The 16,086-nt window shown below is 34.1% G+C and overlaps 1 protein-coding gene across 5 annotated transcripts in view; it reads right to left on the bottom strand.

Moving 5' to 3' along the window:
- Positions 1 to 8,056: 8,056 nt before the first annotated feature.
- Positions 8,057 to 16,086, bottom strand: part of LOC127837254 (long-chain fatty acid transport protein 4-like) — a 456,835-nt gene continuing 448,805 nt past the window's right edge. For 3 of the 5 annotated variants that reach the window (XM_052364171.1, XM_052364176.1, XM_052364175.1), the window contains exons 11-12: positions 10,752 to 10,900; positions 8,057 to 10,404 (exon numbers count right to left, since the gene is read on the bottom strand). In XM_052364171.1, coding sequence (XP_052220131.1) covers positions 10,390 to 10,404; positions 10,752 to 10,900 — 164 coding nt within the window. In that variant the 3' untranslated portion in view covers positions 8,057 to 10,389. Of the gene's footprint in view, positions 10,405 to 10,751; positions 10,901 to 11,837; positions 11,884 to 16,086 lie in introns of all 5 variants that reach the window. The other 2 variants (XM_052364174.1, XM_052364173.1) reach the window with 2 other exon arrangements.

The raw sequence follows: 16,086 nt of genomic DNA, 5'->3' as shown, positions 1-16,086 counted from the left end.
AAAGTGAAAATATAACCATGGTGTCCGTTTTGGATGAGTCTATTCAAGTGTTTAGTTAAGCAGATATGTCTTTCTCAAAAAAGCATCGTGAACGATGTCAAAATACGTGTCGGTTGTCTCCGTAGGAAGATCGCTGGACAACAAACCTGAACATTTGGTAAGATTTCTGAACCGCACACATAGCCTCTGGGGGAATTTGTTATTAAATGTTTCATACTACGTTAGCATGAGCACTAAGCATGGGTGTAAAACATGAACCAGGAAAAGTTTAAATACGTTAACTGACCGCCGTGATATGGGTGAAATATGAAAGAAATGGCCTCTAATACATTTAACTCACCCATCCCTTTCTCAACCATCCCCTCCCCGAAATACTAGTAAACAAATTTGGTTGTAGAGCATTACTAAGTGTCATTAATTTGTTAGATTTTAAGGTAAATGTATATTTTAATTTAATATGTTCACAAACCTTAAGTCAGGTAAGTATTAAACTTTTAAACAGCAAAATAATCATGAAATTATTATTATCAAAAGTTATTTTGTCTTAACGTCTTTTAAAAGCCAATAAACACTCAAAATGTATGAATATTTACAATATTTGAAAAAATAAAGTTAACATATAATAATCTATGCTCCTTATGGCAATATCCAAACTTTTAACGCTAGATGTGGTCTGGTGAGATAGATTTAATGCGAAACAAAATGCTCGTGTTTATTATTATGTGTAACAATATATTCCATGGGAATTTCCGGCTACGATATCCGAACATTTATGAGCGAACGCGAGATTGGCTTCGGGCAGCTTCGGAAGCACGACGTAGCTCTGAGGAATACGTCGTTCTTCCGAAGCTGCACAAAGCCAGTCTCGCGTTTGCTCGTAGATGTTCGGATATTGTGGCTGGAAATAAACATGGAATATATTGTCGCACAGCAAATTAAAATAAGTATTTTGTATCTCGTTAACTCTATGTTCCCATACTATATCAAGCGTTTAAAGTTTGGCTTTTGCTATAAGAAACGATGTTTTTATGGGTTAATTTTATATAACGCAATATTTTGCGAAAGATTCGTTGATTTTGAGTATTTATGTTACTTTAAATGAAAGCTATGTACGTATGAAGTTTCGTATAGTGTTCGAGTAATATCCTGCAAAAGTACCCCGAAGGCTGCACAAAGGGCCAGCCTGAAAACAGTATGCCAATGTGCACCACTCTTACACTTTTCATCTCCTGATGTATACTAATAACATGATTGTACGTACTTAACAAACACGTTTTCATTAATCCTTAATTTGTATAATAAGGAACTTGTTAACCTAATTTCGTTTTGGCGTAACATGTTATTTAATTTAGCAAAACTGTAATATTTCAAATCGTTTGTAATAATTGTAGTAAGATTTAAAACGATAAACAAATAACAAAACAGTGCATGCAGTTGAGTTCGAAGCCTGGGCCTCTAGAAGCAAAAGCAAGCGTTTTTATCACCATATCACGCAGGCGTTTGATTGTTTATTACACTTCAAACGGCATGATGGTTTTGCAATTATCGATGAGAAGCATCGTAATAACAAATTCTAACATAATTGTTTACATGATGATTTATGAAATTGACAATATTAAACAAAGGCATTGAAACAAAATGTCAATCAAACGAATACAAATTATTGTTATGAATTGCTATTGAACTTAAAAAAAAACTAACAAGTTGTTTTTGTTTTTTCGAAATAACCGAGATTAAGTCCCCTTTAGCAAACATTTCAGTTTTGTATTTTAAACTTATCTCGCGTTTTACTCGAAAAGTATTGCTTCTAGAGTGCTTAAACTCTACTAACTTACTAACCATATGCTTGCGTCCGAACTTTTATAGTTTGGTTCGCAGGTTTTCGATACGATTTGAGTTATTGACCCGTTTTATAAACTTGTGTCGCGTGACCATCAAAAAGGGTTGGTGTTGTTAGACAACATGTAAACTCGCGCACCTTCCTATTTTGACTTGGATCTATTCGTCACAACCGGGGTTGCGGCTCCAATTGAACAAAATACATAGTTTGACTTTTGTCTTTCGTAACTCAAAAAAAAAATAACTATAAGAGGGATGAAACCACACTCACGCTCGCTCCTCTTTGTTTTGGTTAGGCTATTTTCTTTACACGCTCAGTTATGACTCGTTTTTTGAAGAAACAAAACATACGTTTGTTTTAACGTGTGCCACTTGAAACTCAAAACGTATTGTTGTTACAGGTCTAAAACTGTATACACCTAGTTACCAGCGTGTGAACTTGAGTGCCTTCATATTTTGGTGTTCAGGTTTTTCCGACATAAGTGCTTTCTTTAGACAAAAGCGGAATGTAGGGTCTATAAATGTTGGTTTCGAGCTTTGGTTACGTACATATGCAGCAGACCGAAACGATTTAACAATTTAAAAGTTCACCTACATGTAAGGATCATACCTATGAAGTTTTGTTAAGCGGTTGAGGAAAAGATGTCGTTCAAATAAAAAGTTCACGCATGGCACACAACGAAAGGCGATCCCAAAAACTCACAGTGTGATTTGCGCAGGTGATTGCAAAATTTAATTCATATCTCAAGTACAAAACACGTATTATTATATTTTATTTTTCCGCTTCAACAGAAAGAGTTGAATTGCAAATTAGTAATCTGTTAAACCTTAACTTATGATTAAGCCAGTACAATTTCTTTATGATTCAGATCGGAAGAACTTTGTTTGTTAAAACAATTTGTCAAAGCAAAACCGTGTCCTTCAGTAACAAACCGTATAAACCACAAAGACAAACTACAAGTATATCTATCCAAATCGCCACCCGATTAACATGACTAAACTATAATATAGAGCTAAAACATTAAATTATGTTAGAAGCAATGCATATTGCCGTTTGATATACTCAATCTACACCACCGATATCAAGTCTACACATATGTTGTTTTTCAAATAATCTCTCTCCATTATGTAAACTCGATATAATTTCAAATGCTTTACTTTTGCAATCAAAATCATTGACATGTTGAAGTCGAATCGTTTAAGAGAAAAAAGCACTGTTCTTAGATTTACAAACATACACTTTTAGTCAAAATTTCGATATTGTATAATAATGACATATAACTACATAAACATATAAATAACACAGTTAATAACATTAACCTAAAGGTCATAAAAATACACAGTAACATAATTCATGTTGCTTTACAAAATAATTATCTGTAAACACTGAAAACATTTATTGTTGGCATTTTGTATTCGTTTTCGTAAACGATTTCTGCCACCACATTTTACCCTTTGGTGGAACAAGAGCTTTGTCACAGACGAAACAGCAATTCCCTACCGAGTAAATGTTGTCGGTGTAAGAACAGGATCTCTGTATTTCGTAAACCTAGCTTTTGTACTTTTTAGGAACGGTAGGACACGGTTTGGGCTTCCAATGATTTATGTAATCATAGCAACTACACTTGAGGACTGATGAACACACGAAAATAACATGCAACATGTATAATCCCCATTCGAACATCTGTGCACACATTACATGTGATTAACCTAGCTTAAGTACGTTTTTAGTAATCACAATATTTGGATATTTTGTCCGCAAACGTGAATATTCTTAAAATTTAAGTTCTTTTAGAGATATCGCATCATCAAGATCTGTTGGTTTTCAATTATTTTTGTAAGTAATCATAGAAATCACAATGTTTGTCTGACGAAAAAAAGAAGAAATAACTTGCACATTCCCCATATATAAGTGTCGATTTGAACACCAAGCGGATGTTGCGATTGAGATTGTAGTAAATATACATCTTAACACATGCAAACATTCAGAAATCGCATCATCTAAGGATATAGCGCCAACTGGATGCAAAAGGTACTTTGTGACATTGAAATTAGAAGGCACATGGTACCTTTTTGCACCAATGGGGTGAAATACAACATGGTGGTTCGTTTTTTTGAATAAGGTTTTATTGTCTAAGTTATGTCTTTTTCCCACAGTGGATGAACAAATATAGCAACATATTTACGGACGAAAGCAAAAATGTAAACAAAGGATACTCTGGTATGTTAACGTTTTGTGCAAATAGTGCTGATAACACACATACTTAAACCATGCCTAAGTAAAAACATGTTTACAAATAGCAGACAACGTTAAACAGCATTTAATAAATAGTGATGGCGAAGATTTAGAATGGATCGGGGTGAAAGATTGATGAATACACTGTTTACTTTGCTTATCCCTCGACCATTTATGGTATGCCAATATGATGTCTAAGCAAATGACTTACTACAAATATTGAATATTGAAGCAGAAACATGAACAACCTTATTTCCTCAGCAGCATTTAATAGATATTGATGGCGAAGATTTAGAATGCATCTGATGTCTAAGCAAAAAGACTTATAACAAGTATTAAATATTGGAGCAGAAAAATAAACAACCTTATTCTTCCATTGACATGCGGAGATGAATCATAGACAAGCAATCAATAAAAATCCTTTTGCTTTGACACAACCACTAAGTCAGAATTATAATGTTCCGAACAAATCATTCAAAATTATAAGAATACTTATGGTTTCATTATAAAAATACACTGTTTTCATGCATTCACAAAATAACACTTTAACTCGATTATAGCTGGTTGTTTCAAAGTTGTGTCATTCATGCAAAACAGCTGGTCTCGAGTCTTATGTGTGTACATTGCTAAACTAATGCTGCACACAAGTAACACATTCATGATAATTCGCTACTTATTCGCTATGGCCTTGACCGTTATCGGAATGCCTACGCACTGCTTCTCATTCATCTTTGACGGTATCGTCGTTATTTCAGTGCCCATTACTCGCTTTCGGGTTGCATGCTCAACTAAAAAATGGTTTTACAAGCTCTAAATACATACCCCTTGAGGAATGAATGAGGTTTTTTTTAGATGTTATGAAAGCGAATTGTTTATCACAAAAGATAACAAATAGTCCCGGATATTAGCGTAGCATATAAATATGATATTTCTTACTTAAATCGCAAAACAAATGAACGGCACGTTATTTTAAAATTAAGAATCTCATAAGCTATTGATATCGGTTAATAAAGAAAATCAATCATAGATACAAATATATCGGGCTATCGACGTCGTGGTTTCAGTCATAAGTAAAAGCACTGCAAATTAGTTGTATTGAACGATAATCAAAACATTATTTAGAAATATTTCTTCAATTTTAAGCAATATTACAGACGACGTATGGGTTAAATCAATCCGTTATTCAAATGTATTTTTATACACACGCATATATGATCTGCCAAACCTACTAACAATTGCAAGTTTATCAAAATTGCGGTTGAAACATAATCAACTTGGTAGGTCTATCTCATTTGACAACATAGATCTTACGTACTTGCCTGTGGGGCTGATTTGGTGTATGTTATTGCCAATATCGGAAAACGATGCAACGTAGACGTTGCCAATAGGGTCGACGACACATTTTGTTGGCAAACTCAGATTTTGGTGTTTATACTCAAACATTTTTTTCCATTTAACTGTATAGCAATAATTGTTTTTGAAGAAAAAACTGAAATATATACTGTTTTGTTTGTGCAATTAAAGGTAACTGTATTTTCTGCAGACGACATTATGCTTTGGATTATTGATGAGCTTAAATTGATTTTCGATAGCAATGCTCCAACACTATCAATGACGTCTATCTTTCCTTTCTTTGTAGAAATACATACGTAATGTTTTGAAGAGGTGTCCATAGACACATCATTGTAAGGAGCCCTCGTAGTCAAATTCGTTACAAAAGGCACATTTCCATGACGCAGTTGAGCGAATGCAATCTTGCAAACTAATGGAAAGCTACATATAATGTCAGTTTTGCCCGTCTTTTAAATTGACGAAGGCCGGTATTGGCATGCGAATTTTGAAAACACATAATGCAGTTTTCGTCAAATACTAGTAAATCATTGCGTCCATCTAACAACATAACAATGTAGTTTTGTATGCACATGCAGTAACAAGGAGATGGTTTTTCAATTTCAAAGAGGGTTATTTTACAAAGATCAAATTCAGTTTGAATTTGTAGACTGTATATGCCGAGAATTGCTGTTATCAGTGTCAGAATCTTTCTCGCTTACATCACATACAATGTCTGCAATCTGCAGAGTATTCATTAGTTCCATTAGAAAACTATCAAAACAAGCGTCCAAATTACATGTAAAATTCAATTTGCTACGATTTGTGTCCAAATCATTGACAGTTGATTTTAGACGATACAGTGAATTTCTTTTAAGCTGGCTTTGAAACAGTACAACGTGTTCTTTTGTTCCAAATTTCTGAAAGTGTTCAATATGAGAGGACTGATGTTGAATATCATGCAAATAGTCTTGCAATTTATCATTCTGTCTTTGTATTTGTTGACCAATCGCCATTTTCTTAGCAGCAATAGCTGATAATACCTCATTACTCACAGTTCATACATGTCAAATAGTTTTTGTTTTATAGTTTGAAGCGATGCTAGTGGCTTTCTTTCAGTTTCATTAATCAATTCGTTGTGCCTATGTTCGTGGTCTAAAAACATTCGCCTTGCTGTTTTAAATTATGCAACGCTGTCGTTAATTCGGAACAGTCACATTTTGTTTCTTGCAGTTTATCAGACAGTACCTTCAATTCCTCAAACTTTCTGTGATCCGCCAAAGCACACTTATCACAGCATGTGACATATCGTGGTTTTTGCAGAGGTATACTACTTCTTCCTTTTCATGATTCGGACAGGCAGTCAATTTATTCATAACGTCTTGTATCTCCTGTGGCGATACATCCGCAAGGCCACATAACCCGTGGGCCTTTAAAGCCTTTATCCGCGCATGATCGTGTTTACATTTAACACAAAGTGGTTCCTCAGTACACAACTCCATTATTTTCCATATTTTCAACACATCATGGTTCACATAATTGTTTGTTGACAGACATTTTCACGATTTATCAACTACGTATTTTGATAATACAGATCGAATGTAGGGAAAAACACATAACGGTCATGTTAAAACCAATATGAGTATCGGAACAAAACTGATAACAAAGTCGCACTTTCGCCAAGGCTATGAACCTGCAAACTCCATGCAGAGTTGGCGTTCCGTGCTGTAATGTAACCGTCGTGCAAGTTATTGATAAACTTGAACAATTTCAAGAACGAAAAATAGTATAATCGATGCATTAATGGTTATTTTTACTCGACAGCATAATCATACTTATTATTATAATCATCATTTACAGCATGATGATCATGATCATCATAATCGCGATCAGCTATAATAGGTCATTTCTATCATTCACGTCGATTTTAGTGTAGTATTAACTTAGTTTAATTATGTATATAGCACTAATACAAACACATTTTACATGAATATCCAATATATATGTGATATGTTAACAGCTTGATATTGTTCACAATAAACACCAATCAAACAAGATGTGTTTGTGAAACACTATGTCCCCCATTTATTTGACCTTAAAGGATGACCTTGACGTTTCACCACTCAAAATGTGCAGCTCCATGCAAATGAGAAGTAGTTACGAAGTTATAGTGTATATTAAATGATTTTGACCTTTGACCTTGACGGATGACCTTGACCATGATCTTTCATCACTCATAATATGCAGCTCCATGAGATACACATGCATGCCAAATATGAAGTTGCTATCTTCAATATTGCAAAACGAAGTTATAGTGTATATTAAATCAGCGATTTTGACCCATGTTTTTTACCTTGGCCTTGAAGGATGACCTTGACCTTTCACCACTCAAAATGTGCAACACCATGAGATACATATGCATGCCGAATATGAAGTTGCTATCTTCAATATTGCAAAAGTAATGACAAATGTTTAAGTTTGACGCAAACCAACAAACTAACAAACCAACCAACAAACAAACAAACAAACAGACAGGACAAAAACAATATGTTCCCCAGTATAGACTGAGGGACATAAAAAGGAGTACTCAACTTCTAAACAGTTCTTTCGACAATTGGATTTGTTGTGGAAAAAGCAATCGCAGATACAAAATATGTTGTCTTATTCTTTATTTTGCAACACAATGTTAGCATTATCAAGTCCGAGCTTCAAAACATTTTCAATTCTAAACTTGAAATGCATAGAGGTAGCTGCGGAAAACCGTTAATGTCATCGAGGTTACACATTAAAACCCAGAGGGCGAGAATGCAAGAACGCGAGAGTACGATGACGAGAATGCGACAATACGATGAAGACAGTGCGACAATACGATTGCGAGAATGCGATGGCGGTAATGCGAGAACGCGATAGTACGATAACGACAATACGATGGCGACAGAGCAATAGTAAGATTGCGACAATGCGATAGTCATATATTACTGTCGCCATCGTATTATTGCATTCTCGCCATCACGTTCTCGCCATCGTATTGTCGCGCGGTCGTCATCGTATTGTCGCATTCTCGCCATAGTACTCTCGCGTTCTAGCACTCTCGCCATCGCGTTCTCGCCATCATATTGTCGCACTGTTGTCATCGTATTGTCGCACTCTCGTCATCGTACTATCGCGTTCTCGCCCTCTGGATTTTAATGTGTAACCACGATGGCATTAACGGTATTCCGTAGGTAGCTGTTACATCAGTTTCATTTTAATGTAGAGACTCATTTGCGCTTAAAGAATTCCTCTCAATCATTCGCATGTATTGAATGTCGGAAGGACATGCGGAGGTATCTGAATCGTAACCGGGTTTTGGTTTCGTTATATACGTATATTATGATTTAAATTGCAAAAAAGGTCCAACATTCTGAACACCAAAATATAATTAACAAGCAAATTCGTTGAATTGATATCCCCCGCCAATATGCTTCTGGACACTCATACCAAATTTAAATGAAATCTGCCAAAGCACTTTCAAAATATGGCTCTGGACACACACAAAGCATTTTTTCAAGATACAAAGGGTCATAACTATGTTATTATCAGATGGTGTACAATGCCATTTGGCGTGCATCATTCTATTATCCATATATATACTCATACCAAGTTTCAATGAAATCCGCCAAAGCACTTCCAAGATATGGCTCCGGACACAAAAGAGCCTATAGTAAAAGCATTCTTTCAAGATACAAAGGGCCATAACTCTGTTTTTAACAGATGGTGTACAATTCCATTTGGCGTGCATCATCCTCTTATGCATATATATACTCATAACAAGTTTCAATGAAATCCGCCAAAGATATGGCTCCGGACACAAAAGTGCCGGACGGACGGACAACGCTAAAACAATATCCCTCCGCCTCTGGCGGGGGATAATAACCGACAAACAGAAAATTCTGAAAACTTGCATAACTTGACAAATGTAAAGTTCTATACAAATGAGGCCCGAAAATAAACATAAAATAACATAGAAATGGGTTCAATCGTAACAGACTCACAAAGCGCAAACCATAAGTCCCCTCCGGTGAAACCGGTAGGGGACAACAAAAAAACAATACAATATATTGGAATATTTTTGCACCCCTACATGTTACCAGAGTTCGATTAACTGTTGACTATAAATATTTAATGTTACCCACGGAATTACAAACAAAACTCAAATACAGTAACATTACGATAATACAAATAAAGTAATATAAACGTACGCGTTTCGGTTGCATTGTTAAATAAACAAACTCCATGGACGATTAATGAATGTCTACAAAGTACTCTATTGAATTAATCAAACAAAACAAATGTAATTATGAAATAATGTGTGTGCTTTTTACATGTACATGTACAATGAAAAGGCCGATTATAACTAACTTTATTAAACCAGCATGAAGTATATCGTATCTATTTGCAGGTCATCATTGAGTTCACAAATAGAACATTACGATTGTAAAAACCTCAAAATAACAATTAAAATGTGAAAGTGTTGTGCAGGGAGAAACTGCCCATAAAACATACGTATTTAAACCATAAGCTTGTGCGGCATGTTTAAAATGATAAAACAGTGTTCCATTTAATGAAGATAACTAGTTAACAGAGCGATGACTTTAATGTTTGCTTTGTTTATTAGGCTACAATGCATGACATGATTATGGTTACTATAACTTAACAAAAATATTTTAACCATTTAAGAAAAAAATACAAACAATTTTATTTTGCCTCACACATGAAGAGCTCAATCATGAAGCCTCTTCTATGGCAAACATACAAAAAAAGATTAAAAAAATCCCTGTTAAAAGCTCACAACTTAATATTTCAAAACCTGATCTTTTGCTTACACATATCGCTGTAAATATCTAGAGTTAAAGGTTCATATTGGCCTGTTTTGTTATTCATGTAAAATAGTCGATCCTCAGTTTTGTGTGGGTTAAAGCCTTCTGCTTGAAGGGTTGTCTTATTTAGCTTTTGTGAACCTGAAAGGAGAACGGTTCACATAATCATTGACTTTCACGACTAAAAAATGGTTCAAATTATGTTAATAAAAACAAATACTGAATCAGCTAAACATCTTTCATGTTTGACTTTTATTATCTAGGGCTAAGTTTTATAAAAGAACCAAAATTAACAATGAGACCAAATTGTGATTCTTTAATTCTGTTACTCAAAGTGGCTATTTCGGAGGCACTTGATTGAAACAACCCAGAAAAAGAAATAAGGATAAATAATAAAATTTTGAAACCCCAAAATATTTCAAACTTCAAAGTAGATATCAACAGAATAACAATACGACAACAGTTATTAACGAGCAAAATCCACAAACCAGTGGTGTCTGCAGCCTTTTCCATAAGGCGAATACACAAGGGTCTTGAATATGGTGGGAGTTTTTCTTGTAATGCTTTGCACAGTTGTACACAATTGATTTGTGTTCTGGTTCTACTATGGCCACCATACCTGCACGACCTTCAGCACCTGTTGAAAACAAATCTAGGTCAAAAGTCACACTTGCAACTGTGTATATTCACTTTATAACTCCATTTTCTAGTGGGATGGGTTGCGGAACTTTGCAACATAGAATGTTGCAATCAGGAATTAGTTAAGTAAAAACATTTTGTAGTGGTGTTATTATCCATAGCCATGCAAGATATTTATGATTTACCATAAATGATCATGGGAACAGCAATTTCTTGCAGACGTTTGGATCAATGTAGATCTACATCCATATAGAAGCTGCCTTAAATACTAGCTATGCTGAGTCAATGACATCTCACTTTTTGCTTTCCATACCAGTTACTTCCACTCCATAGACGACAGCATTACTCAGACCTATGATCTTGCTGATGGTGGTCTTATATGTGAAATATACTTAGGAAATTTGAAGGATTTTGGAGAAAACAAATATTGGTTTTATGTAGGAATAAAAAAATGTCTCCCCCGAAAATTATTAATATGCTAAACATACTTTGGATATATATACAGGAATCAGAAAAAGTATTTATTATATTACCTGTATGTATGTTAAAGGACCGATTTGTACATATGTTTGTATTAGACCAAAATGCGCAAAAGCAGAAATTAATTTTCACAGGTTTCACAAAAAAAACTGTAATTTTTTAGACATTTAAAAAAAAAGATTTTCAACAAATATTTAAGCTGTAAAAATTAAGCTTCATAGATGAAGTTTCACATAACATATTACTAAATATCTGCCATACCAGTATGGAAAGTCATAAAAGTATGATTAATAATTAGTAAGTAAGTTGGTAAAATGGAGCTCTATGAATATATGTTGAAAACCTCCACAATACAAGTAAGGAGGGTCATAATCTTAAAATTTTAAAAAATTATGTAAACTGTGCACTTGTGTGTACATATGCCCTTTAACAATATCCAAAAACAGTCAGCATACCGGTGAGGAAGGCCATGTCTCCCTTCTTGAACACGTTCATGGCCACCTTCTTTTCAGTGGCTTCCTTGCTCACATAGCCGTCAAACTGTCTTAGGGGTCACCTGCCACTATTTTTACCACTAACTCTCCAGGCTCACCTTCAAATCAAAGCTGTGTTATAGTGATATATAATATACATATTACTTTTTGTCAACTAAAAAGAAACATATTGCTCAATAGCAAGAATATCGTTAAAAGTTTACAAAAGCACCTTTCAAGGGCGAAACAGAATATATATATATATATATATATATATATATATATATATCAGCTGACTTAGACACTTTATTCTGCAAAATACATTGTTTATTAAACTTACATAAAACAAGTTCTGCTTTGTTTCTATATTTTAGGAAAATGTAGACAACAGTATATTATACACGGAACATTGCACTAGTATGCTGTTCTCAGAGCTTGTATTAGTCTTAATCATTGTGTAAAGTATCTAACTGTGTTAGTACAATACGTAATTATTGTACAAAAACATAGCCCTTCTTAAGGAGCAATATATTGAAACGCAAAGTAATTAACTCATTAATTCATGGTGTTGTTTATACTTATTCTAAATGTTAACAAACACACTTAAAGGTTTTAATCCTCAATGTAATTGTATGTTCTTTTCATGATTCAATTTCAGAAGCAAGAAGGCTACATTTTGCAAACATATCGGAAAAGATGGCCTATAAATAACATCAAAATATTGAATTAACTAAAAGTACTACATAAAACGTATGGTAGTAGGTAGCCTATTAGTACTACCCCAAAATATGGTAGTATATAGTGTGATTTATAAACACACGTGAGCTAAAAAAAAGAAAATTACAAATTAACAAAAAAAGTCTTAAAAATTGAAACGTGTGTCTTATTTTTACCTGGTTTTGCCCGCACACAGACTCCGTTTCTGTCCCTCATGATGTTATTGTCCTTGTCCAACTTTATCAAGGTCACTGGATACATGAAGGGAGCGATCATGGCGGTGAAACCACAGGCCCCATTGGTGTTGCCAATTTTGACTGGAAATCAAATCATATACAATGTCTCTTTGGTGTAAACTAATGTTAATGCAGAACGCTTTATGTTTTACAATTTTTCCAATATGAAGAGTATACAAAAGTATCATTTTATACTCAGTTAATATATAATTTGTTCTTTTTTTATAACAATTCAGACTCCCTGTTATCAAAATTTACACATTTTTCTATGCATACTCACTGTTTTGACAGTTTATACTCATTTATACTAAAACCTATATTCACAACTCTTCAAAGTTATATTCCATGATATAACAATTTATACGGCCTGATGTTAATATGTATACTCACTGATGTTACAATTTACACTCACTTATGTTGTGATTCATACATCACTGATATTTCAATTCATACATCACTGATATTACAATTTATACTGACTGATGTTACAATGTGTAAATCACTCATATTACAATGTATACTCAGGCATTTTTCAATGTATACTTACAATTTATACCCCACTGATGTTACAATCAAAACCGCCATGGTGCTACAATCTATAACTCACTGATATTACAATCTATGCCTAACTGATGTTACAATTTAAACCGCACTGATGTTACAATCTAAACCTCACTGATGTTACAATCTATACCTAACTGATGCTAAAATATATACCTCACTGATGTTACAATCTAAACCTCACTGATGTTACTATCTATAGCTCACTGATGTTACCATCACTCACTTACTGGAGCTACAATATATACCTCACTGATGTTACAATCTATTCCTCACTGATGTTACAATCTTTGCCACACTTATGCTATAATCTATACTTTACTGATGTTACAATCCATCACTCACTGATTTATCAATCTAAGCCTAACTGATATTACAGTCTATACCTCACTGAAGTTACAATCTATACCTCACTAATATTACAATCTGTACACACTGATGTTACAATCCATACCTTCCTGGTGTTTCAATGCATACCTCACTCATACTACCATTTATACTCACTGATATTACAATTTCCCTCGGTGGCACCATAAAACTTGCCAATCATTTTCACGCCAAATCTCGTCTGGAAATCACGCCACAATCCTGGCTGAAGCCCATTGCCAAACATGACTCGCAAGCGATGCTGATTCTCGGTTGGTCAGAACGGCTGAGCCATTAAGTAACGACATATCTCACCAATGTATTGTGCTGCCTGTAATGAAGAAATAACTGAGAAATATTTAATGTAAAAAAAAGGTGATTGAGAAATTCTCCAATGAATTACAGTTTAAAGACTCAAACAGATGTCTTCAGGCTTATTAGTTTATTTTATCCCCATGCACATACCTAGTGTTTGATACCCAGTGACCAAATTGCACATTTATATAATGTTCTTACAAAATGTGTATTGAACTTGAATATTTCTAACTGTACATTTCTTTTTTATACATATTTTCTTACTAAAACTATCATTATTGTTGTTTGCTTGTTTTTTAAATTCTGTCCTGCTACTTATCCAAGTATCCGAAAATGCATTACCCAACCAGTTTTACAGTAAGAATATAAGATTTCAGTTTCTTTTATACCTAACGATAAAATATGACATTTCTGCAGTGAAAGAACAGCAGTGAAAAGAACAAATAGTTATTTTCACCGATGAAAAGAACACATTTTTGGAACTCCTTTTTCTATTTTTAGATCATCATAAATAATTTTATATATATTTTCTATGATCACGAGTGAGTTAAAATCAACATTCCACAGAATCAAATGTATTGAAACACGCCACAGGAGAAACTCCGCGAAAGGGTAACTTTTCAGCGAAAGGGAAACAGATGTTAATTATTTTCTTGAAAAAGGGGCATAAAAGAAACAGAAAATGTGTTCAAATCAGTGTAAGATCATTTGATATTTCACTTGTGATCATAGAAAATTAATATTTTCTATGATCACTTGTGAAATAACAAACGATCTTACACTGACATGAACAAATATCCTCTATGCCATGTTTGTCCTTGATGTAAAAAGAACAATTATCAATTATTTGTTACTAGAAAAATGTATGAATAACTATGATGACATTGACAGGACACCTATGGAACTTTGAATATATAATAGTTCCAGTTATCAATTTAAGGATGGCTACATCCTTGAAAAAGAAAGGACAGAAACCTTTAGTTTTGTTTAAACATTATTTCGCTTTATTCCATTGAAAGCCTAAGTCTTATTTAGACACACGCAAGTCCGTTTCCTAGGTTGAAACAGTATGTTGTGTCTTTGGAGAAGATTGTAAAAATGGTCTAACAGTTGGGATTGAAACATCAACCTCCCAGATGCTAGGTGGAAACCATATCCACAACGACCTTTCGTAAAGAAAAACCTCACATATTTCAAAATGTTTACAGAATAATCAACACTCACTGTACAGTTATATTTCCAACAGTCATCCCAGAATTCACTGGCTGAGAATTTCTTCTTGATGACCACAGTGGTCCCCCCTAGAAATGCCTGCCCCATACCAATAATGCCCCCTGCTGTGTGATACAGGGGTAGAGGGTCGTATAGTATGTCTTGATCAGTTAGTCCCAACATCATGTGCACAGCACTGGCCATGTAGTAGAACCTGAATTACTAGGCCAGGTTAACTACAGCAATCAAAGGAATCTTTGTAAGACACATAACATATTTGGAGAACTTAGCCGTTAAAAATGTATCTTAATGTAATGAATCCATGTAGGTGACCTTGATTAACAGCTTAATATGGAGCTAACTATAACAAGTTTGTGTCTTCTGAGAGACAGACAGAAATCTTTGAGTCTAAAAAAAATCCTTTTAATAATATGATTTAAGTTTGACTGATACCTGGAGTGAGAAATGATGGCAGCTTGAGGTAATCCTGTTGTTCCAGCTGTGTACACATAAAACACACGGTCTGAAAATTCAAACAAAATTATTTTGCACACAAAGACTGAGTTCTGAATAGATATTGTGACCAATCATGAAAATCATTGTAAGCATTTGCAAATGAAAAACAAGCCTTTTTTGTAAACTTGTTTTTGTTCTTTAAAGTTCTAGTTTTATCATTTAAGGTAGCGCACCTCTAATGGGCACATATCCAAATATAATCTAATTAATTATTTTCTTAATCAGCATCATTTCACTGAACTACATGCAAATTTGTAGGTAGGCTTTCCATGCTTTTTATAAAAATATACCGATTTTTTCAAAACCAC

The sequence above is a fragment of the Dreissena polymorpha genome, chromosome 7 (assembly GCF_020536995.1).
Source record: "Dreissena polymorpha isolate Duluth1 chromosome 7, UMN_Dpol_1.0, whole genome shotgun sequence".
Classification (NCBI taxonomy): domain Eukaryota; kingdom Metazoa; phylum Mollusca; class Bivalvia; order Myida; family Dreissenidae; genus Dreissena; species Dreissena polymorpha.
Note: the sequence above shows the minus strand (reverse complement) of the source record. Positions and strands in the feature narration are given on the sequence as shown.